This window comes from Bos mutus, chromosome 28 (genome assembly GCF_027580195.1).
Source record: "Bos mutus isolate GX-2022 chromosome 28, NWIPB_WYAK_1.1, whole genome shotgun sequence".
Taxonomy (NCBI): Eukaryota; Metazoa; Chordata; class Mammalia; order Artiodactyla; family Bovidae; genus Bos; species Bos mutus.
In genome coordinates, this window is record NC_091644.1 from 37129084 (window position 1) to 37153223 (window position 24140).

Consider the following 24140-nt stretch of genomic DNA (forward strand, 5'->3'; position numbering starts at 1 on the left):
CTGGAGAATCCCAAGGACGGGGGAGCGTGGTGGGCTGCCGTCTATGGGGTCGCATAGAGTCGGACACAACTGAAGCGACTTAGCAGTAGAATATATAATGGAAAATAAAATCCCATTCAGAATAATGATGAAAACTATACGACACCTGGAATAAACCTAACAGAAATATATAACAGTAATTTCTACTTCAAGGAAATAATAAGATAAATGTGCAGGTATTATAAGGTGTTTATTGCAGTTTGTTTATGATAGTAAGAAGCTGGAAACAACCTAAATATTCAACAATGACAAATTGACTACATTGTTATAGTACATCTACTAATGAAACACATGTACTATATGTAAAATACACATGCAGTGGAATGTATTAAAAACAGTAAGCATACAGCTGTTAAACAGAGAAAGAGTTCATGTAGAGATTTCTGAACTATCTAAATGAAACAATCAGGTAATAGATCATTTATATATGATACCCTATATATGTAACTGTGTATGTATTTTATATACATTTTTAAATATGGAAAAATGTTTCTGCATATAATTGTTTTTACTGACATGGCATCTTATGTGTTTAGGAAGTGAGATTGAACTTATTTCCTCATCAATTGTCTAAAAATTCATGTTAATTTCTATTATCTTAATTTCTAGAAGATAGGCCCTAATTATTACCACAGTTTTTTTGTTTTTCACATTTTTTAAAATTTCTAAAGTTTCAGTGTGCCTTGCAACTGATGATGTCTTATATAGTCAGTGGGCTGCATTTGTGGAAGAGTTGTATTCTTGCGTACCCTTGAATGAACTTGGTCATAGCTGTTCACAGTGTCAGCCCTTCAGTTGAGTTATGTGCATTGTCAGTACTACATCTGATGAATTTTCCGTGTTTCCTGGTTATTTACTTTCTACCAGTCTCCTCTGGTAAGATTAAAAAACGTGCACAGCCTCAAAACCTACAGAATGATGTCAGCGTCTTTGGGTTCTGTCAGGTGAAAAACAGTTTATATTTTTAAAGATCCATTTATCTTTCAAAATATGTACAACAAGAGTATTTTATAAGTAATGGGTTTATTTTTATTCTAGAGTGAGGCCATTTTAGAGAGGAAGTCAGCATTTACTTTAGCCGCCACCACCCACTAGTGTTTTCTTTCCCAGCACTGTGACTTACCCGTGCTTTCTCAGTCATTGCACACCCAGGACTGATTTCTGCCATGCAGGAATATTTAAGGAGTACCAGACTAGATCAGAGGAGAAGGCAATGGCACCCCACTCCAGTACTCTTTTTGCCTGGAAAATCCCATGGATGGAGGAGCCTGGTAGGCTGCAGTCCATGGGGTCGCTAAGAGTCGGACACGACTGAGCGACTTCCCTTTCACTTTTCACTTCCATGCATTGGAGAAGGAAATGGCAACCCAGTCCAGTGTTCTTGCCTGGAGAATCCCAGGGACGGTGGAGCCTGGTGGGCTGCCGTCTATGGGGTTGCACAGAGTCGGACACGACTGAAGCAACTTAGCAGCAGACTAGATCAGAACTGTGTCTGAAAAGATTATAAGGTTAGGTACCAATGCCCAATAATTTAAAGTCAGTCTTCAATTAAAAACAAATAGCAACAAAAACACATATTAATAGTTTTATACAACATTTTTATTTTTCTAATCTTTTATGTAATATTTATTTTATAGCTCGGTCATGAGCACTGACAGTAACTCATTGGCACGTGAGTTTCTGACTGATGTCAACCGGCTTTGCAATGCAGTGGTCCAGAGAGTGGAGGCCAGGGAGGAAGAAGAGGAGGAAACCCACATGGCAACCCTCGGACAATACCTTGTCCATGGCCGAGGATTTCTGTTACTTACGAAGCTAAATTCTATCATTGATCAGGTAACATTTTCATATCAAATCATTTTTTTTAATCAGTAAATTTTAATTATAGATAAGTAATTTCTAGGTTGCATAATTTCTGATAGTCTTTTTGAGATAAAGTCCTGTCTCTCACATCACTCAGACAAGGAAAAGTAACTCCATTTATGAACATACTGTTTATTTGAATACTTTCCAAAATGTCTAAAATATCTTACAGTTATAAACAACCTTTTTTCTAAAATGCTTTCATATACACTATGCTTTTTAATTTTAATATCAGTGTGAGATAACTATGTTAGTAGAGATAAGATCATGATTCAGAAAAATCTGCATTTGTACTTTCAATAAGTATCAGGTATATTTTTTTAAAGTTTAGTGTAAATTATATTTAGAGAATGTGCCAATTCTGGGGTGAAAATACAGAATCCTTTGTGTAAACTAATAATTACTAAATCATCTGGTTTTCGTACATTACTGTGTTTGCTTAAACAATGGTAAGACCATATGGTATTTTGCTGTTTCCTTTTTATAGAATTAACAGAATTTTAAAGCTAGTTGGGACTATGGAGATGTTTTCATCTAACCTCCTTTTGTAGATGAAAGACTGAGATCTGGAAACATTAACTCAGACAAGGTTAACTTGAAGCCTAAATGCAATTTTTATCTATTTCATTTGATTAGAAAACAAATATTTATTTTATGAAAGAAAAGCCCACCATCTGCTTTCACCATCTACTAACTAACATAGTTAGGTAATAATATTTCAATTAATTTAAATTTAAAGGATAATAAACACTCTATAGCACCAGTATGATAGACAGCTTTAAACACTTTAAGTGTAAATTTAACTGTTGTAAAATAAAATTTCCTTGTCATGAAAGCATTTTGCTAAGAAATATATATATTGGGTAAATATAGATACTAAAATTAAAGCGGCTATTTTCACTATAAGCTAAGAAACCTAACAATATAAATCAGGAAGTATTTGTTCACTGTGGTATCTACCTGTCATGGAATTTTTCAGAACATTTTCAAGTTTATATATTTTTAAATTTAATTTATTTTTATTGCTGCTGCTGCTAATTTGCTTCAGTCGTGTCCGACTCTGTGTGACCCCATAGACGGCCTCCCACCAGGCTCCCCCGTCCCTGGGGTTCTCCAGGCAAGAACACTGGAGTGGGTTGCCATTTTCTTCTCCAATATTTTTATTGAGGTAGCATTGATTTATAACATTATATAGGTTTATGTAATTTAATTCTTTTTTTAATGTGATTGATCAAATATGACTAAATGGAATTTAATTTTTAAATATTTGTATGGCTTCTATAAATAAATTTTAAAATAAAAAATGATTTGTTAGACCACATGTAGTGATTTTATATTTCAAAATTTTGATGATTTAGTATACATATCATGCTCTGTTTATCTTCTTACCCCACATTAGAACAATTCTGTGTTTTTTCTCTCTTTTTTTAAAGATACTACTTATATAGCATCAGAAATACCAGTTATCCAGGAATAAATCTGATAAATTATATATAGATTTCTCTATAAAATACTATAAAATGTTGTTGAGAGAAACTAAAGAATACCCAAATAAGGGTGGAACTACATAATTTTCATGTACTGGGAAAAAGTCAATATAATAAATATATTTTATTCTCCAAATTGCTCTGTAAATTCCAATATAATCCCAAACTTTCAGTAGCTTTTTTAAATGCCAGCTTTATTGGAATATAGCTTACATATCAAAGAATTAATCTATTTCATATGTGCGACTTGGTGGTTTTTGAGTGAAGTCGCTCAGTCGTGTCCAACTCTTTGCGACCCCATGGACTGTAGCCTAACCAGGTTCCTCCGTCCATGGGATTTTCCAGGCAAGAATACTGTAGTGAGTTGCCATTCCCTTCTCCAGGGGATTTTCTCGGCCCAGGGATTGAACCCAGGTCTCCTGCATTGTAGGCAGACGCTTTACCATCTGAGCCACCAGAGAAGATCAGTGTAGTCATACAGAAATGCAACTGTCACCACAGTCAGTTTTAGAATATTTTCACCCCCTCAAATAGAAACCCGGTGCCCTTAGCCATTACTTCCCTGTCCCTCCCATCCGCCTTGGCCCTCAGCAAACACTGATCTATTTTCTGTCTTTCTCTTTTGAGTTGTGAAGTATCTTTCACTGTACTGTTTAATGATTGAATGTGAATGTGAAAGTCATTCAGTCCTGTTCGACTCTTTGTGACCCCATGGACTGTAGCCTGCCATGCTCCTCTGTCCATGAGATTTCCCAGACAAGAATACTGGAGTGGGTTGCCATTCCCTTCTCCAGGGCAACTTCCTGACCCAGGGATCAAACCGGGTCTCCTGCGTTGCAGATGGATTCTTTACCATCTGAAGCCCATTAAATGATTGAACTCATTCAACTCATAATTGCAACATTTTTTCCTATGGCAATATTTTTTTAATGTCTTCTTTCTCCCTAGTTACTCACTTTTTGGAATATCTGTAGCAATGGTGGTAGGGACAGTAGAAGAAGAGTGAAAATAAAATATTAATGAATAGCCATTTAAAAAATAAGACTTCCCAAGATTTAATTGTTTAAACCAGAAAATGGAGAATGATCTTTAGGCTCTTTAAGGGGAATTTAACTATGTAAGATTTAATCATTTAAGATGAAATCAAAGCACTGGATTCAAAGCTGTACAGGAGAAACTAGCTTTTATCTGTTTCTCATATGTTGAAACACTTCTTGGATACTCTGGAGAAAAGGCAGTTTAAATCCTTGCAATACTTCTGCTTTATTAACAGATATTTAATATAAGGAATTAAGCAGACTTTTTATTAATACGTAATTTACGTATAGGAAATGCACAGTATTTTGTTGGGTAAGTTTTGACAAATATGTAACTTCTATAACCACCACCCAAACCAATGGTTAGAAATTTCCACCACCCTAGAAAAGTTTGTCATACTCCTTTTCACTCAGCCACTCCCCTTCCCCCACTGCAAGATAACCGCTATTCTGACTTTTAACATCTAAGTATAGTGTTGCTTGTTCTAGTACTTCCCATAAATGTAATCATGCAGTGTGTACGCTTGTGTCTCGGAGATGATTCATCCATGTTGCTTAAATCAGTAGTTCATTACTTTTTGTTTCTGGTTAGTGCTTTGTTGTATGGATATACCATAATTTTTTAACCATACTCCTGTTGTTTAACCATTTGGGTTGTTTTGTTGTTGTTCTTTAGTTGCTAAATTGTGTCTGACTCTTTTGTGATCCCCATGGACTGTACAGCCCACCAGTCTCCTCTGTCCATGGGATTTCCCAGGCAAGGATACTGGAATGGGTTGCCATTTTCTTCTCCATTTGGGTTGTTTACACTTGGCTATTGTGAATAAAGCTGCTGTGAATATTCTTATAAATGTCTTTGTGTGAATATATTTTCATTTCTTCTGGATAAATATCCAGGCATATGATTGCTCAGCTACAGGGTAGGTGTTTAGCAGTATAAGAAATTGCTAAACTGTTTTTCAAAGTGGTTACCACTTTGTTCATTCATTCAGTGGTGTATGAGAATTTTCATTCCTACCAGTGGTGTATGAGAATTCCAGTTGTTCTATATCCTCTCTAATATTTGACATTGCCAATTTTTTTAGTATTAGGCGTTCTGAGTGAATGTAAAGCAGTGTCTCATTGCAATTTTAATTTGCATTTCTGTGACAACTGATGATGTTGAGCACTTTTTAGTGTGTTTAATGTCCGTTTGTATATCTTCTTTTGTGAATATCTGTTCAAGTTTTGTGCTCATTTTAAAACTCAGGTTATTTGTTTATAATCCAGTTGTTATAATTCTTTATGTATTCTGGATAAAAATCTTTGTTGAATTGCAAATACTTTCTCTGTGGCTTGTCTTTTCATATCTTTCTTTTTTCCCTGCTGAGCTGTGAGGCATGCAGGATCTTAGTTCCCCACCAGGGGTGGAGCCTGTGCTTCCTGTAGTGGAAGCATAGAATCTTACCCACTGGGCCACCAGGACGGTCCCGCCTTTACATTTCTCAACAGTGTCTTTAGGAAAGCAAATTTTTTCCCTTTGTGAATAGTGCTTTTCATATCTTGTCTAAGAAATCTTGGTCTTACAAACCCAAAGTTGCACAGATATTCTCCAATGTTTTTCCCCCTAGGGGCTTTTTTGTTATTATTTTTAGGTCTTTTAGGTCTGTGATCCATTTTGAATTAATATTTGAATATGATTTGAGGTAGGAATTATGGTTCATTTCTGCCCATCCACTCATTTGTTCTACAACATTTCTTCTTAAAAGTCTGTTCTTTCCCTTACTGAAAAACGTTGCCACCTTGGTTAAAAACCAATTGACCATATATTTATAGTTTATTTTTAAACTCTTCTTCTACTCTGTAATTTCTTTCACTAATACTATACTGTCCTGATTACTGTAACTTTTATAGTAATTCCAGAAATTAAATGGTGTAAGTTCTCTAATTTGTTCTTTTTCAAAATGTTTGAAGAACATTCTAGATCCTTTGCCTTTCCATATACATTTTAGAATCAGCTTATTATTTCTGCAAAGTGCCTGTTAGGATTTCAGTTGTGATGTTGTTGAATCCAGAAATCAATTTGAAGAAAATGGCCGTCTTACATGCTAACAGTCCTGAGTTTCTCAATCCATGAACATGATATAAATCTCTTTGTTTGAGTCCTCTCAAATTTCTCTACAGTATTTTGTGGTTTTTAGTATTGAGGTCTTATGTAATTGGGGGTAAATTTGTTCTAAATAGTTTATCCCTTTTATGACATTATAAATGGCATTTAAAATTTTTATTTTTCTGCTGCTTGCTGCTCATAGAAATACAGTTGATTTTTGTATGTTGACCTTGTGCCCTGTGATTTTACTGAATTTATTTACTTATCTATCTTGAAATTTTACTGTGCATTCCTTAGGATTTTCTGTGTAAACAGTCATGTCATCTATAAATGATTTCACTTCTTTTCAAATTTTTATGCCTTTTATTTCATTTTCTTGTGTTTTTCCTTGGCTTCTAGTACAGTGGTGGGTGGAAGTGATGAGAGTGGACAGCCTGCCTGTGTTTGGCCTGAGGGAAAGGCAGTCAGTATTTCCCCATTAAATCTTATGTTAGCTCCAGATTTTTCCCAGATGCCTTTCATCACAATAAGGAAATTCTCTTTTATTCCCAGTTTGTTGAGAGTTTGTATCCTGAATGAATGTTAGGTTTTGTCAAATACCTTTTCTGTGCCTATTGACACTATCGTATTATTTTTTTCTATTAATGTAGGTGGATTACATTGATGGTTTCTAAATGTTGAACTAACTTTGCATTCCTGGAATAAACCCAATTTGGTCATAGTTTATCATATACAGAAATGTTAATCTGTTTATTCTTAGGGGAAAAACACTTAAATAGAAAAAATATAATCTTATTAATGGTTAAAGATAACAGACTGGAAACTTGAAAACTGCCCAGCCTAAAAAAACAACAATTACCCTTGATTTTAATGTTGGTATCAGTATCATCTAGATGGTGGCTTTGGTGACCCAATTGCTCCAGATCTCAGTATCCTCATTAGTAATGTAATATACATCAGTAACATAAATACATCTAGTTGGATGACTTCAAAGATCTCTTCGAACATAAAAGTGATTTATTTCTATGTTGTATTTGATAGTAATGGTTTCTAATTTCTTCTGTACCCTAATCATGGACATATATCACTTAATTCTAATGTAATGAGTAAAAAATAACATGATTTATTACCAAAAAAATATATCAAAATTGAACTAGAATACACAACCATGTGTTATATAACATTCTGCTTTTAAAATTTCCAGTTTATATAGTTTCCATACCTATTCACATTTTGTGGATGTTCTATAACGTTGTTAATTATTTTGCTGAGTAAAATATCAAGAACAGGCTATACATTTATGAACAGAGTATAGTTTTAAAAATATAATGGGTTTCTTTAACCTTTGCTATTTTATATGTAAGAGAATACTTTCGTCTTCTTACATTTTTGTAGTATTGTTTCTTTAATATGTGGTACTATATAATTGGCCTACCATCATAATACATAAAGTAAGTTTAATTGGAAAATATCAGACTTTTAAAACTGTGGCTACACAGTTCATTCACTGGTTTATTCAACAGTATCTACTATGTTCTAGCACCTGTGCTACATACAGAGATAGAAGAATAGAGATGTCTTTACCAGGAACTCAGCGCTTTTGAAGGGATGGACAAATTTTGTTTTTTAAGGATGACAAACTGTAAAATTATTGGGGCATATAAAGGAGCGAGTCCTCAGGAAATGTTTCTTAGACAGATTGACATGTGTAAACAGGAATTGGCAGTGTAAAGGGGGAGGAGGCATTAGACCAAAGGAACTGCAAATGCAAACACACTGAGCTCTGGAGAAGAATCTCCTAGGAGGGTTAAAGCAAAGGCTGCATGTGGAGGTTGGGCTAGTGGGGAAACTGATGGCAAGCCTTGTCTACTGTAGTTTTGTTGTTCAGTTGCTCAGTCATGTGTGACTCTCTGTGACCCCATGGACTGCAGCACGCCAGGCTTCCCTGTCCTTCCCTGTCTCCCTGAGTTTGCTCAAACTCATGTCCATTGAGTGGGTGATGCTGTCTAACCATCTCATCCTCTGCCGCCCCCTTCTCATTTTGCCTTCAGACTTTTCCAGCATCAGGGTCTTTTTTAAAGAGTTGGCTCTACCATAGTAAGTCAGTCTACCATAGTAAGGAATCTTAATTTCATTCTGAAAATATTAGGGAGGTTTTTAAGTAAGAGAATAAACAATGAAAAGTATTCTTCAGATTTGACAAGTCAGTCACTGACAATATTATTAGCAAGAATTGTTTCAGTTGGAGAATAATGCAAACTTTTCAATTTAGTAAAGGTAATAACAATGAATGGATTTTAAATTACTACATCTAGATCTACAGATTCTGTTTACACATATGCCAGAATTTATCTGTGTATGATTGGTCTAACAGGGATGAGGGAGCATAGCAGATGCTGACATTCCTACTTCTTGGAAGAGTGGGAGTGTGATCACAGTGGAAATGGTAGCCACTGGACAGCAGTAGATAAACCATTGCATTACCTCCTTTACACCTAGGCTAGTAGACAGGAGCAGTGAGTGTATCAGTTGATTGCTATGTAACAAACCACAATTCAAAAAATTGGCTGCATTAAAAAATGATTTATTTGCTAATGATTCTGTGAGGTTGGCAGTTCAGACAGGCTCAGCTGGGATCACCACCTCTGCTCCTTATGGTGTCAGCAGGGATTACATCTAAATGTGCAGTTGGTTGGCAGAAGACTGAGGGCTGCTGGATGGGACTGTTGGCCGGCTGCCTCAGTTCTCATCCATGTGGCCTCTCGTCTTTCAGAAGGCTAGTCTCCGCTTCTTTCCATGGATGGAAGCACTCCAAGAGGCTCAGGGGGAGGCTGAAGAAAGTCATATAATCTCACTTCTGCCACATTCTGTTGGTCAAAGCAAGTCACTTGGCCAGCACAGATTTAAAAGATGAGAACACAGACTCCAGCACTTGATGGGAGGAAATCACTTGTGGCCATGTTTTATCTACCATAGTGTTTTCCCTCTGGCCATGATTATTAGCATCTCTCCCATACTCCCTCCCAGGACTCTCAGAGTAATGTTCCCTCGTGGCGTCCGATCCGAAGTCCACGAGCTCACGATATGCATCAGTTCTGTATGCACTCTAGGCTTCCCGGTGCAGCACTTTAGTAGCAGCTTTTCTTGACTGAGAGACTCGTGAACTAAAAAGACAAATTATCCACCCCCATACACCCTGTACACAGTGATGAGACAGGAACAAGTTAACCACAATACATACTTGTATTCAACAAGGGAGAGTGAGAGGAGGCACTCGCAGTCACTCATCCAGTGAAATCCAGCTAGGCAGGTGTTCTAACATACCTTTTTCTGTTTTTCAGACGGATTTCTACTTTGGGCATGTAACGCTTGTGTGGAAAAACACCCTTAAAATTTTTAGTAATACTCTACTTTTGTCTGGCTAACAGGGTCTACTCAGTTCAGTTCAGTCACTTAGTCGTGTCCGACTCCTTGCGACCTCATGAACCGCAGCACGCCAGGCCTCCCTGTCCATCACCAACTCCCAGAGTTCACCCAAACCCATGTCTTTTGAGTCGATGATGCCATCCAACCATCTCATCCTCTGTCGTCCCCTTCTCTTCATGCCCTCAATCTTTCCCAGCATCAGGGTCTTTTCAAATCAGTCAGCTCTTTGCATCAGGTGGCCAAAGTATTGGAGTTTCAGCCTCAACATCAGTCTTTCCAATGAACACCCACTCCTTTAGGATGGACTGGTTGGGTCTCCTTGCAGTCCAAGGGACTCTCAAGAGTCTTCTCCAACACCACAGTTCAAAAACATCAATTCTTTGGCACTCAGCTTTCTTTATAGTCCAACTCTCACATCCATACATGACTACTGGAAAAACCATAGCCTTGATTAGACGGACCTTTGTTGGCAAAGTAATGTCTCTGCTTTTTAATATGCTGCCTAGGTTGCTCATAACTTCCCTTCCCAAGGAGTAAGCGTCTTTTAATTTCATGGCTGCAGTCACCATCTGTAGTGATTTTGGAGCCCAGAAAAATAAAGTCAGCCACTGTTTCCACTATTTCCCCATCTATTTGCCATGACGTGATGGGACCAGATGCCATGATCTTCGTCTTCTGAATGTTGAGCTTTAAGCCAACTTTTTCACTCTCCTCTTTCACTTTCATCAAGAGGCTCCTTAGTTCTTCTTCACTTTCTGCCATAAGGGTGGTATCATCTGCATATCTGAGGTTACTGATATTTCTCCCAGCAGTCTTGATTCCAGCTTGTGCTTTATCCAGCCCAGCGTTACTCATGATGTACTCTGCATAAAAGTTAAGTAAGCAGGGTGACAATATACAGCCTTGATGTACTCCTTTTCCTATTTGGAACCAGCCTGTTGTTCCGTGTCCAGTTCTAACTGTTGCTTCCTGACCTGTATACAGGTTTCTCAAGAGGCAGGTCAGGTGGTCTGGTGTTCCCATCTCTTTCAGAATTTTCCAGTTTATTGTGATCCACACAGTCAAAGACTTTGGCATAGTCAATAAAGCAGAAATTGATGTTTTTCTGGAACTCTCTTTTTCGATGATCCAGCAGATGTTGGCAATTTGATCTCTGGTTCCTCTGCCTTTTCTAAGACCAGCTTGAACATCTGGAAGTTCAGTGTTCATGTATTGCTGAAGTCTGGCTTGGAGAATTTTGAGCATTACTTTACTAGCATGTGAGATGAGTGCAATCTCTGGGCCTACTAGGTACCACCTTAAGTCTTTCTGGGGTTGTGACATAATACTCTTAGTATTATAGCCACTTAATAACCCATTTTTGATGGGAGGAGAGGAGGAAAGGGAATTGGGAGCTGGTTGGGCAGGCTATAGCCTATAGGCGAAGTCCTGTTGCCACTGATCTGTTTGTGGGCAACACACAAGCTAATAAGAGTTTTGGCATTTTTGAAACACTGTTAAAAGAAACAAAAATATGGGACAAAGGCCATATATGACTCACAAAGCCTAAAATGTTTACATTCTGGCCTGTTACAAAAGAAGTTTGCAACTTCCGGTCTAAATAAAGAAAAACTATTTTTTTTTCAAAGCATAGTATCTGACATCAGTAGGGAAAACAGTACATGTAATTATCCTGAGACATCAAAAACATTTAGCAGAATTCATCTATTCTTGACAAAAACTCTAAAAATAGATTAAGAATAGAGTTTCATCTAAAAAGAGCAGAAATAAAAGAAAAAAATTTATATTCATTTTTATTAAGGTATGAGTAGGACTTCCCTGGTGGCTCAGATGGTCAAGAGCCTGCCTGCAATGCAGGAGACCTGGGTTCAATCCCTGGGTCAGGAAGATCCCCTGGAGAAGGGAATGGCAACCCACTCCAGTATTCTTGCCTGGAGAATCCCATGGACAGAGGAGCCTGGTGGGCTACTAGTACAGTATTACTAGTAGCAAAAAGTCTTTGTTACTTTCAACATGGAGTAGCAAAGAGTCGGACAGGACTGAGCAAATTTCACATAGTTGATTTACAATGTTGTATTAATTTCTGCTGTACAACAAAGTGATTCATTGAATATTCTTTTTCATATTCTTTCCCATTTTGGTTTATCACAGGATATTGAATATAGTTCACTGTGCTATACACTAGAACCTTGTTGTTTATCAATTCTATGTATAATAAGTTTTAATCTGCTAACCCCAAACTCCCAATCTGTCCCTTCCTCATCCCCCCGACCTCCTTGGCAACCACAAGTCTGTTCTCTATGTCTGTGAGTCTGTTTCTGTTTTGGAGATAGGTTCATCTGTGTCCTGTTTTAGAATTCTCCATGGAAGTGACTATTATATGGTGTTTGTCTTTATCTGTCTTACTTCACTTAGTATGATAATCTCTTGGTCCATCCATGTTGCTACAAATGGCATTATTTCTTTTTTTTTTTTTTGGCAGAGTAGTATTCCGTTGTATGTATGTACCACGTGTTCTTTATCCATTCATCTGTCAGTAGACATTTAGGTTGTTTCCACGTCTTGGCCATTGTGAATAGTGCTCATATGAACATAGGAGCACACATATCTTTTTGAATTATAGTTTTGTCTGAATATATGCCCAGGGGTGGGATTGCTGGATCACATGGCAACTCTATTTTTAGTTTTTGGAGGAACCTCTGTAGTGTTTTCCATAGTGGCTGCACCAATTTACACTCCCACCAACAGTGTAGGAGCATTTTCTCTACATTCTTGCTAGCATTTATTTGTAGACTTTTTAAATCATGGCCATTCTGACCAGTGTGAGGTGGTACCTCATTGTAGTTTTGATTTGCAGTTCTCTGATAATTAATGATGATGAACATCTTTTCATGTGCCTGCTGGCCATCTGTATATCTTCTTTGGAAAAATGTCTGTTTAGGTCTTCCATTTTTCAGTTGGATGTTTTTCATTGTTATTGAGTTGTATGAGCTGTTTGAAGAAATCAAAATAATTTTTTATAAGCTCTGCAATAGAACCAGCATAAGAATAACTTTATTACTATTCTGTTTGATGTCATGTTTTAAAAACATGCAATAATAAAGTGGAATATGAAAATAGTGACAGCTAAATGTGAGAAAGATGGAGAAATAAAAGTTAATTTTTAAACTGATGTGTACAGAAAAATCCCAAAGATCATCCAGAAAATTGTTCAACAGAATTATAGAATATAAGACAAACATATTGTTTCCTTTAGCGAAATCTATACAACTAGAAAATTTTAAAAAGATTCTGTTTACAGTAGTACTGAAGAAATGTTCACATGTGTGTATATAGATACACATTTAAGAAATAATTATAAAATTGTGATAGAAGAAATGAAGGACTTAAATAGCACATATATTTCTGCTATGTCTGGAACATTAAATTCAGCATGTCAAAATTAAAAGTAATGCCATTAATATAAATTAAAATAACTTCAGTCCAAATCCCTTAACATGTCATCCTAAGATCCTTGAACCCCACTGATCTGGTGCCCATATGCCTGCAGCTTCCTAAACATCGCCTCTGATTTGGGATTTCAGCCTTTCCTCCCAATAGAATTGCCCTTTCTCTTCCATCCTGCCATCACTACTTTTGGATGGTTAGGATAGGCAATTAATATAAAATACAATCAAAACAATAGAATTGTGGAAGAGACAGTGCCTGGCACCTGGTAGATATGTGGCATGAACATGATTCTTACCACCTGGATGAGAGTGATCTCACTGTTTGTTATTGCAGTGGGGAATTTAAAAATGTGTGACACAGTCATTTTCCAAGCAGAGGGGAGAACATAAAATTGTAAGTATTAGATGAGGAGTACTGTGATTTCACTAGATCAGATAGTTTAGGAATAGCCAGGGAATGGCTCTGTTTGGGTCATATATTGCCTAATTTGGCATATTGAGCCTTGAGCTAAGTGGGAAGGAAACAGAGCAGTTCCAGGCCACGTGTCTCAGAAGCCAGGGGCAGGAATGCCAGTTCACACAGCAGTGGTGATTTGCCAGTGTACTGTGGAGGAACACATGCTGAATTACAAGGACAGCCTGTCTGTAGCACTTCTTCACACACCCTTGAGGTTTTGGCAAGCTCTGTTAGAATGTTATTAGTTCCTCTACTAAAGATAAAGATTCAACTTAGAGGGACTAGGCAGGAATGTACCTGTCCAAAATTGGTTTACTGTTTTTTGCAAGATAATGTATCTTTTGCTGGCATCTTAAAAAATGTTGAGATAGGTACCGAGTACAAGCTCTACATACAATTGTTATCTAGACATCTGCTGACTCTGAAGTGAAGCACATAGAAATGGCATAGAATTGCCCTTTGATACAATTTTTACTTTGCATCCAGAATTCAAAATCATTCAGGCAGGTAATGTTTATGAACATCCAGCTGTGTAGTAGGCATTGAGTGGGAAAAAGGGAGGTGATTGCTAAGGACTAGGGCCTGAGCCCTGGAATTCATGCTCTGAGAGAAAGTATGTTTGGGAAAATCTCCCATCATCTTTAGAGATAAATCCAAACCCCTTCATGTGACCCCCCTCCCCAAGGCCGCCTTGTATCTGGCACTGTCCATCTGGCTGGCCTTGCAGCCTTTTCTTAGTGCCCTCCCCCTTGCTGTGCTCCAGCCACACTGTCCTGCCTGCCATTCATGAAAAAGTCAAATCCATTCCCACCCTTTGTATCTTTCCTATGAGCTCTTTTCCTCCATGCCTTTGCATGGATTCTTCCTTCTCATCAGTTAAGCATCTGCTCAAGTGGTCCATCCTGACTAGCCTATTGAAATGTTCCTCTTTCCATCTTATTTAATTTTCTCCATATCACAGCATTCTGTCTGAAAGTTTCTTATCTGTCACCACTGTTTTCTGTCTCACCTGCTAGTGTCAGCTTTGTAAGGATGTGAGTGTTGTCTTCCTTGTTCACCACTACATCCAGAATGTCTGGCACATAGTAGAGGCTCAAGAAATATTTGTTGAATGAATGAAAGAGGAAAATGGGCATTCAGACATTAACCATTCAGCAAATTGGTTGCTATACTAAATCAGGGGCATGAAACCTTACTTGACCTAGGAGCAATCGATTAGAGAAGTCTTCCCACAGAGGAACTAAGACCTGAAGGATGAGTTGGTACTTGGCAGATGGAAGGATGGTGAGAGAATTGTAAGAGCAGTGCATGTGAGGAAGATGTTTGAAGGACCATTGATGTTCAGGAAACCTTAATAATACATGTAGGTAGGGGTTGGCTTTGGTGGTAGGAGTTAAAACTGGACAAGTCAGTAGGAATCATGTCATGAAGGGTCTTCCAGGCCTGAGAAGGGATTTAGATTTTGCTTTTGCAGAATTTTAAGCCTTTTCATAACCAAGATGCTAGAAAGTAATAATCGGAATCCTGTCTCTACTTTCTCATTCCCCTTGACTCTTCAGCCTATTTGTAATCTGATTTGCACCCTCATCACTCCATCAAAACTGTGTTTGTTAAGGTCACCAGTGACCCTGTATTTGCTAAGTGCTTTCCTCCTATCACCTTACACAGTTAAAGATCAACAACTCTTGACCTGGTTAACTTTTCTTTCTTTTGTGAACTGCTCTCTTCCCTTGATATTTCTTGTTCTGCTTCTCTTTGGAGAGAGTTAACGTATCAGTCTCCTTTGCAGGCCGCTCTTCAGCACCACCACCTGCGGTTCTTTCAGTGGTGTTCTCCAGAACTCTGTTCTGGGAAGTCTGCCCCTCTCCTCCTGCATACTGTCCTAGGAAATTTCACCCGTGTCCTTGACCTCTGCTCGGATGACACCCCAATTATTTACTTTACATCTTTTTCTTAAGTTCCAGTCATGTATATTCAGCTGTTTACTAAAAAGCTGAGTCCATTTGGAGATCCAACAGACATCTCAAACTCAGTAATATCTAAAAAGTGAATCCATCATCTTTACCCCAACCTAACACCACTGCTAAATGTCCTGTCTTGATGACTGTGTTATCACTTGTTACCTAGTGGCCTAAATCAGAAACTTTCAAGTTCTTTTGGATCTTTTTTTTTTCCCCTCCCATATGCCCCATAGTTAATCAGCTGCAAGACATTTCATTTCTCCCTTACGGTTTCTCAAATATGTCTCCTCCTTTTCAGTGTTACTGTCTGAGGCTTCAGATAATTATTATCTCGTCTGTATTACTGTTTCCCTGCCTCTAACACTGATTAGTCCCTTCCCCTCCCCACCAGTTCTGTTGTCTATATAGTGGCAAATCTGATTATGTCACCCTGACCCACTCTGACCCCCTCCCCACAGATTGACATGAGCAATTTACACTTGATTTGTCATTAATTCCTCAACCACCCATGTCCCAAGTTTCCCAGGTGTAGCACTTCCACACCTCTGATAATGATTGCTCCTTTTTCTGAACTCCTAAACTGAATGCCTGTGCCACACCCGGGTATGTACACATGCTGCGTGCCTTCTGTTCTTTAACTGTTTTGTGTGTATGTGTTCTATGGACCAAATGAGGGGACCTTCTCCAGGGCTTGGACCATATCCTCCAGAAAGGGTAAGACAGTAAATGCTATGGACCTAGTGTGCAGTCAATAAATATTTATTGGATGACCTTCACTAATAAGTCTGTCTCTCTTTACATATACTATTGTATTAATAATGTCCATTTCTCTTTTTGAAAATTGTGTTTTCTGAGTTTTAAATTTAACTGCATGAAGCCTTTTTGTTTTTCTAGTAATTTTTGTTACTGGTTTGCTAATTAATAGGGCTTAACTTTTCATTTGCACCTAGCAAATTTATCTTTTTGTAGGTGAGGAATTCTTACAGTGTGCATGGTGGTAGTAACAGCTACTTTCGGAAAAAGCAGCAAGAATGTGCTAAATACTGTCAAATACTCTTACCTTCTTCTAGCCTTGGAAGGGTTTATAAATTGCAAAGTATCACAGCTTTAATTGGATTTAAGATAGGTTAATTTGATTCTTCCTCCTCAAGAAATGGGATTTTTTTTTCAACTTAAAGATAAGGTATTAGGAATTACTGTGTTTCATGACCTCAGAGCATGAAGGATTCTTTTATTTCTAATACAGGCATTGACATGCAGAGAAGAACTCCTTACCCTTCTTCTGTCACTCCTTCCATTGGTATGGAAGATACCTGTTCAAGAAGAAAAGGCAACAGGTATGTTTCTTTTCTTTGTCATATCACTTGTGTTATCAAAATTCTACTGGGGAAAAACTTGCATTGAAAGGTTACTTCACTGTGATGGTTGATAGCAGCTCAAAATCAAAGCAGTGTATATTAGTGTGATATTTAATATGAAAAATTCTTTAGGCAAATACATTTTTATTTCTTCTAATATAAAAACGATGGAGAATTCCTTGAACGTAATAATGATTAGAAAACAGATGAAGAAGCAGAACAGCCTAACATTTAAAAATGGAGTGTGAAAAGTTTGAAGAAATCAAAGATTCTCTGCTTATTTTAAAGACTGCTTTCCATTACCAGTACCCTATCAAAGACATTTGTGGTTTAGTTTTTCTAATGTTGCTTTTAAAGGATAAATTTGAAGTAATGTTTTGTGTTAGGACTAGACAGGGTTATTACACTTAAGGTCAACATATTTTTAATTTCTGATTCAGAAAAAATATATATATCATATTAAGTACATGAAACTTAGTTTAAATGTTTCAATAGAGGGATTAACAGTTTTCCCCCTTCACCACTTCTGGAATATGCAGATTGTGAGATGTTTAAGGATCTCTCAGGTTGAAAAAAAAAATCTCTTAAATTGTATTTTAATGCCATATATGCATTTTTAATATATTTCTGATATGGAGCTCTCTTTTAAGGGATTTATCTAAGGTCTTGTAATAATATTATCCTGCTTATTTTGTTGATTCACTGACTCTGCTCTTATTTTCTTCTGAATTTATAGAACTCACAAATTGTTAATCACTTAAGAACTCTAATTTGTGTTCTTTTGGTGAAGTTGTCTTCATTGCCTGCATCTTTTGCATATGTGGAATTTGTCAGACTCCTTTTAATCCTCTCTTAAAGCACAAGTCTTTTATTTAGATTTTTATTTATTCATTCTAAATTATAAGTGTACCTTTTGTATTATTGCAAAGGAAAAAGCCCAGTGTCATTATCTTTTTAATTAGTATGGAAAATTTATTCTTTTCTCTAAGATATAGATCTTGAGTGTTGACCACACAGCAGCCCTAGGTTCTGGGCACTGAGGGTGAAACAGCAATATCTGCCCCTGTACCAAGTTCCTTGCGTAGCACATGCAGTAAATATTGTGAATCAGTATCTCTCTTAACCCCAGTCTTGGAGAACATTTGTATCTATTGTATGATTTTGAAATAATTTGGGGAGATCTTAAGGTTCCTAAGTTATATCAGAGCTATAAACTAAATACTGTTTTGAGGATATAGTATACCTCTGTGTCTTAATTAATGGTGTTATTAGAGGAGATTTGTAAAGTGGTAAGAATAGTAATGCTAAATACCAGCATTGCTTTCCTAACTCTGTTCTCCTTGTTTTCAAAATCAATTTGTATTCTTTGATTCAGGGCCACTTTGTATTTTGAGCAGGATAAGGAAATGAAGTGATGATGTGGGGAGGAAGGGGAGTAGAGACATACTAAAAAGCTAGAAGAAGCCCCATAATAAAAATATACTGAGGACAAACTCCTAAAGTAGAGAAGTAAGAGGATAATCACCTATGCATATTGAGTTTTAAAACGTATTAAGGTATTCTAAATTTTTTTTCTTCATTTTGTCAGATTTTAATCTACCATTCTCAGCTGGTATAATCCTGACCAAAGAAAAGAACTCAAGTTCTCAAAGATCTACTCAGGAAAAATTATATTTAGAAGGAAGTGCCCCGGCTGGTCAGGTTTCTGCAAAAGTAAATGTTTTTCGAAAAAGCAGGCGGCAACGTAAAACTACCCATCGTTATTCTGTAAGAGATGCAAGAAAGACACAGCTCTCCACCTCAGATTCAGAAGTTAATTCAGATGACAAAAGTATAGTAATGACTAAATACAGAAGGTCCCATGTGCTGCAGCATTTTGTAAAACAGTGTCCTAAAGAAGACCACCTTACAGCTAAGCTTAACCACTTATCAACCAAAGAGCAGACTCCTCCTGACACCATGGCTTTGGAAAATTCCAGAGAAATTATTCCAAGAGAGGAGTCAAACACTGACATTTTAAGTGAGCCAGCTGCCTTGTCTACCATCAGTCACATGAACAATTCTCCATTTGATTTATGTCATGTTTTGTTATCTTTATTAGAGAAAGTTTGTAAGTTTGACATTACCTTGAATCATAATTCTGCTCTCGCAGCCAGTGTAGTGCCCACACTGACTGAATTCCTAGCGGGTTTTGGGGACTGCTGTAATCTCAGTGACAATTTGGAGGGTCGGATGGTTTCTGCAGGTTGGACTGAAGAACCAGTGGCTTTGATTCAACGGATGCTTTTCCGAACAGTACTGCATCTGATGTCAGTAGATATTAGTATGGCAGAGGTGATGCCAGAAAATCTCAGAAAAAATTTAACAGAATTGCTTAGAGCAGCTTTAAAAATTAGAACTTTCCTAGAAAAGCAACCTGACCCTTTTGCCCCAAGACAGAAGAAAACACTACAAGAGGTTCAGGATGATTTTGTGTTTTCCAAATATTGTCATAGAGTGCTTCTTTTACCTGAGCTGCTGGAGGGAGTTCTGCAGATCCTGATCTGTTGTCTTCAAAGTGCAGCTTCAAATCCATTCTTCTTTAGTCAAGCCATGGACCTGGTCCAAGAATTCATTCAGCATCACGGATTTCATTTATTTGAAACAGCAGTTCTTCAAATGGAATGGCTGGTTGTAAGAGATGGGGTTCCTCCCGAGGCCTCAGGACATTTGAAAGCTCTCATCAATAATGTCATGAAAATAATGAGCACTGTCAAAAAAGTGAAGTCAGAGCAGCTGCATCATTCAATGTGTACAAGAAAAAGGCACAGACGTTGTGAATATTCCCACTTCATGCATCACCATAGAGACCTCTCAGGTCTGTTGGTCTCGGCTTTTAAAAACCAGGTTTCCAAAAACCCATTTGAAGAGACGGCAGATGGAGACGTGTATTACCCTGAGCGGTGCTGTTGCATCGCTGTGTGTGCTCACCAGTGTTTACGCTTACTGCAGCAGGCTTCCTTGAGCAGCACGTGTGTCCAGATCCTCTCAGGGGTTCAGAACATCGGCATATGCTGTTGTATGGATCCCAAATCTGTGATTGTTCCTCTCCTCCATGCTTTCAAATTGCCAGCACTGAAAAGCTGTCAGCAGCATATACTGAATATTCTTAACAAACTCATTTTGGATCAGTTAGGAGGAGCTGAGATACCACAGAAAACTAAAAAAGCAGCTTGCAACATCTGTACTGTTGACTCAGATCAACTAGCCAAATTAGAGGAGACCCTGCAGGGAAGCTCTTACAATGCTGAACCTTCCTCAGGTTTATCTAGTCCATCCTACAGATTTCAAGGGATCCTGCCCAGCAGTGGATCAGAAGACTTGTTGTGGAAATGGGATGCCTTAGAGGCTTATCAGAATTTTGTTTTCGAAGAGGACAGATTACAGAGTGTACAGATTGCAAATCACATTTGCAGTTTGATCCAGAAAGGCAATGTTGTTGTTCAGTGGAAACTGTATAACTGCATATTTAATCCTGTGCTGCAAAGAGGAGTTGAATTAGCACATCATTGTCAGCAGCTTAGCATTTCTTCAGCTCAGACTCATGTATGTAGCCATCATAACCAGTGTTTGCCCCAGGAAGTACTTCAGATTTATTTAAAAACTCTGCCTACCCTGCTTAAATCAAGGTTTGTTATATATGTGTGTAGATACTTTTTCTCATTGTTGAAAAATCATGTTCAAAGATGTTTGAATATCTTTATTATTTATTTTTTCCTAGGATTTAATTTTAGTTTAACAACAAAAAAATTTCCCATCCCATGTCAGATTTTTTTTAACATTTATTTGTTTGTTTGTTTTACTGGGGTGTTTATAGAGAAGAGGACAGAGCCATTGATTTTAATTTCTCTGAAAAAAAAGTAAAGTTTTAAATCTATATCTGAGAAAAAAATGGATAAAACGCAGATACCCAACAGCAGGGGCAAAGTTAAATTAATTATATTTACTGGATGTAATATTATTAGCCAAAAATAATGTTAGCTAGGATCTATTGGGACATGAGAAAATGCTTATAATATTTTATAAGTAGCATACAAAAAATAAAAAATGTCACCCATTTATTTAGAGCTATGTAAAATATATATATAGTACATAAAGTGTGTATGTGCATGATAATTATCAAAACAGTGAAATTGATGAAATTATTATTTTTTGAATACCATATTTACATTTATTACCTGTATGTAGAAAAACTAGAAAATATAGGTAAGCAAAATGAAGAAAATTAAGATACTTTGAATCCCACCAGTGAGTTTTGCAGATTTTGTGATTGTCAACTTTCATACTTAAAAAATAATTTTGTAAATGAAGCTTGCTTCTGATAGGTAGTTGGCCTTTGAAATTAATGCATATACCATTTTAAAAACTTACAGTAAAGTATAACATATCTGTGATCATTATTTTCACAACCATTAAAAAAAAAATCCTGACATTCTGACATTGTTTAAATAGAACTGTCTTTGATCTGAAAGTTTTATAACTGTGGCGTGTTTGTGGACAGCCTGGATCTTTGCTGAGCTGGTTTATACTAAAATTATTTCTCAGATTCCAGTGATCCAGACTCATGAGTTTTACCTGAGACAGAGCTGAAAAACTTCAGATCTGTAGTTTAGTTTCTTTCCCTTGATGACATACAGATTTAAAATAAACAAAAGTCCTGAGTGAACCACCAAGTAGCCAAATGAATGGACATGCAAAGGCCTCCCTGCTTTCAGAGTGTCCATCACAAATATGGAGGTGATTGGGGCATGGAGAATTTATATAGAGAAATTTGCCATTTGGGGAAAAATATTCTTCCCTGAATTGCTTTGTTTCACTTGAGGGACATGTAATCTGTTCTTTTCAAATGCTACTGGAATTATATATGCAGTGTTTGAAGAAGGATGTAAAAGTTGTTAGAAAGCAACTTGAAATCCTGGTTATATCTAGTTAAGGACTTCAGCCCGATAATTGATAAAGTTGTAATAGATAGTGTTTAGTATATGCAGCAATGACATGTTTAAATAGTGTATGAACGATGTGCCTATATGTAAATCTTTTGTACTTTTTTTCTCTCACAGGGTAATAAGAGATTTGTTTTTAAGTTGTAATGGAGTAAACCAAATAATTGAATTAAATTACTTAGATGGTATCCGAAATCACTCACTAAAAGCATTTGAAACTCTGATAATCAGCCTAGGGGAACAACAGAAAGATTCTTCAATTCCAGGTATTGACGGGATAGACCTTGAACAGAAGGAGTTGTCATCCTTAAATGTTGGTACTTTGTATAACCAGCAAGCTTATTCAGATTCTCAGAGTCTTAGTAAATTTTATGCCCGGCTCAAAGATGCTTATCCAAAGAAACGGAAGTCTGTGGTGCAGGATATTCATATCAGCACAATTAACCTCTTCCTCTGTGTGGCGTTCTTGTGTGTAAGTAAAGAGGCAGAATCTGACAGAGAATCAGCCAATGATTCAGAAGATACTTCCGGCTATGACAGTACAGCAAGCGAGCCTTTGCAACACATGCTGCCATGTTTCTCTCTCGAGAGCCTCGTCCTGCCCTCTCCCAGACACATGCACCAAGCAGCTGACGTTTGGTCCATGTGTCGTTGGATCTACATGTTAAGTCCCATTTTCCGGAAACAGTTTTATAGGCTCGGTGGTTTCCAAGTATGCCATAAATTAGTATTTATGGTAATACAGGATCTATTCAGAAATCCTGAAGAGGAGCAAGGGAGAAAGGAAGGAGATAGAAACATGAATGAAAATCAAGATTTAAACAGAATTTCTCAACCTGAGATCACTGTGAAGGAGGATTTATTATCTTTGACTGTAAAAATTGACCCCACACCAGCAGAACTGAGTAGTCTGAAAAAGAGTGCTGACAGTTTAGATAAATTAGAGTCAGAGCATCTTTCTTCCATAAATGTGGAACAAATTCCAGCTGTGGAAGCTGTTCCTGAGGAAACAAAAGTCTTTATGAGTCGAGAAAGTGAAACCTTACTTCAGGGCATACGACTTTTGGAAGCCCTTCTGGCCATTTGTCTTCATGGCACCAGAGCTAGTCAGCAAAAGTTGGAGTTGGAGTTACCCAATCAGGTAAGAACTTATCTTTCATCTAACCATTGTGTAATGTAAATTTTTTTAAAGTTCTAATGTAATGCTATTGTCATTTTGTTTTTCCAAAGATTCTGAGTTTTGAGGTGCTCCTGTATGCTTAGCACAGTACCAGGTACTGTGGTGGACACAGAGGAGTACATGACCCTGTTCTTGCCCTCAAGAAACTTAGGGTTTAGTTTGGAATACAGAACCCATGTGACAAAATTCACCAACCCTGAAAGGCATTAAATACACATTAAATGTCAGATGTCAGATCAATAATAATGGGCAAGTAATTAGCAGCAGCAGCAAGTAAGTGTTAGTCGCTCAGTCATGCCCGACTCTTTGCGACCCCATGGACTGCAGCCCACCAGGCTCCTCTGTCCATGAGATTTTCCAGGCAAGGATACTGGAGTGGGTTGCCATTTCCTTCTCCAGCTATTGTATTTTAAAGTCCACATTCAACAGTCTTGGTGTGGTTCTGTTTGGTGCCCTGCCCATATCCCTTGCCAAGCTGATCCACCTGTGCACCATCTGCTGCAGATGTTGGCTGCTAAGGACTCACATCTGCACCCATCTCCCAAGGTGTGGGGTGCTGAGAGCCAGTGACTGATGGGTATGGCTCTGGGAGTGGGGACAGTCTCTGTGGTGCAGTTCAGGCTCCAGAGCTTCCCATGGAATTGGGCTGGGGTGACACATGTATTCTGAAACCACATCTTTGGCTGGATTCTTCCCCCAGCATATTCTGCCTTCCTCATGCCTTTACAAATTTCCCCTGAGAGCACATCTCAGCCAAAAAGGAATGCTTAGTTTCAGGCCCTGCTTCTAAGGAAATTTCAAATACGGCAGAT

General features: G+C 37.6%; 1 protein-coding gene across 3 annotated transcripts in view; it reads left to right on the forward strand.

Moving 5' to 3' along the window:
• Window positions 1-24140, forward strand: part of LYST (lysosomal trafficking regulator) — a 176076-nt gene that overhangs the window by 29283 nt on the left and 122653 nt on the right. For all 3 annotated transcript variants that reach the window (XM_070364844.1, XM_070364845.1, XM_005905646.3), the window contains 4 exons: window positions 1677-1875; window positions 17055-17145; window positions 18755-20834; window positions 22266-23289. In XM_070364844.1, coding sequence (XP_070220945.1) covers window positions 1684-1875; window positions 17055-17145; window positions 18755-20834; window positions 22266-23289 — 3387 coding nt within the window. In that variant the 5' untranslated portion in view covers window positions 1677-1683. The remainder of the gene's footprint in view (window positions 1-1676; window positions 1876-17054; window positions 17146-18754; window positions 20835-22265; window positions 23290-24140) is intronic.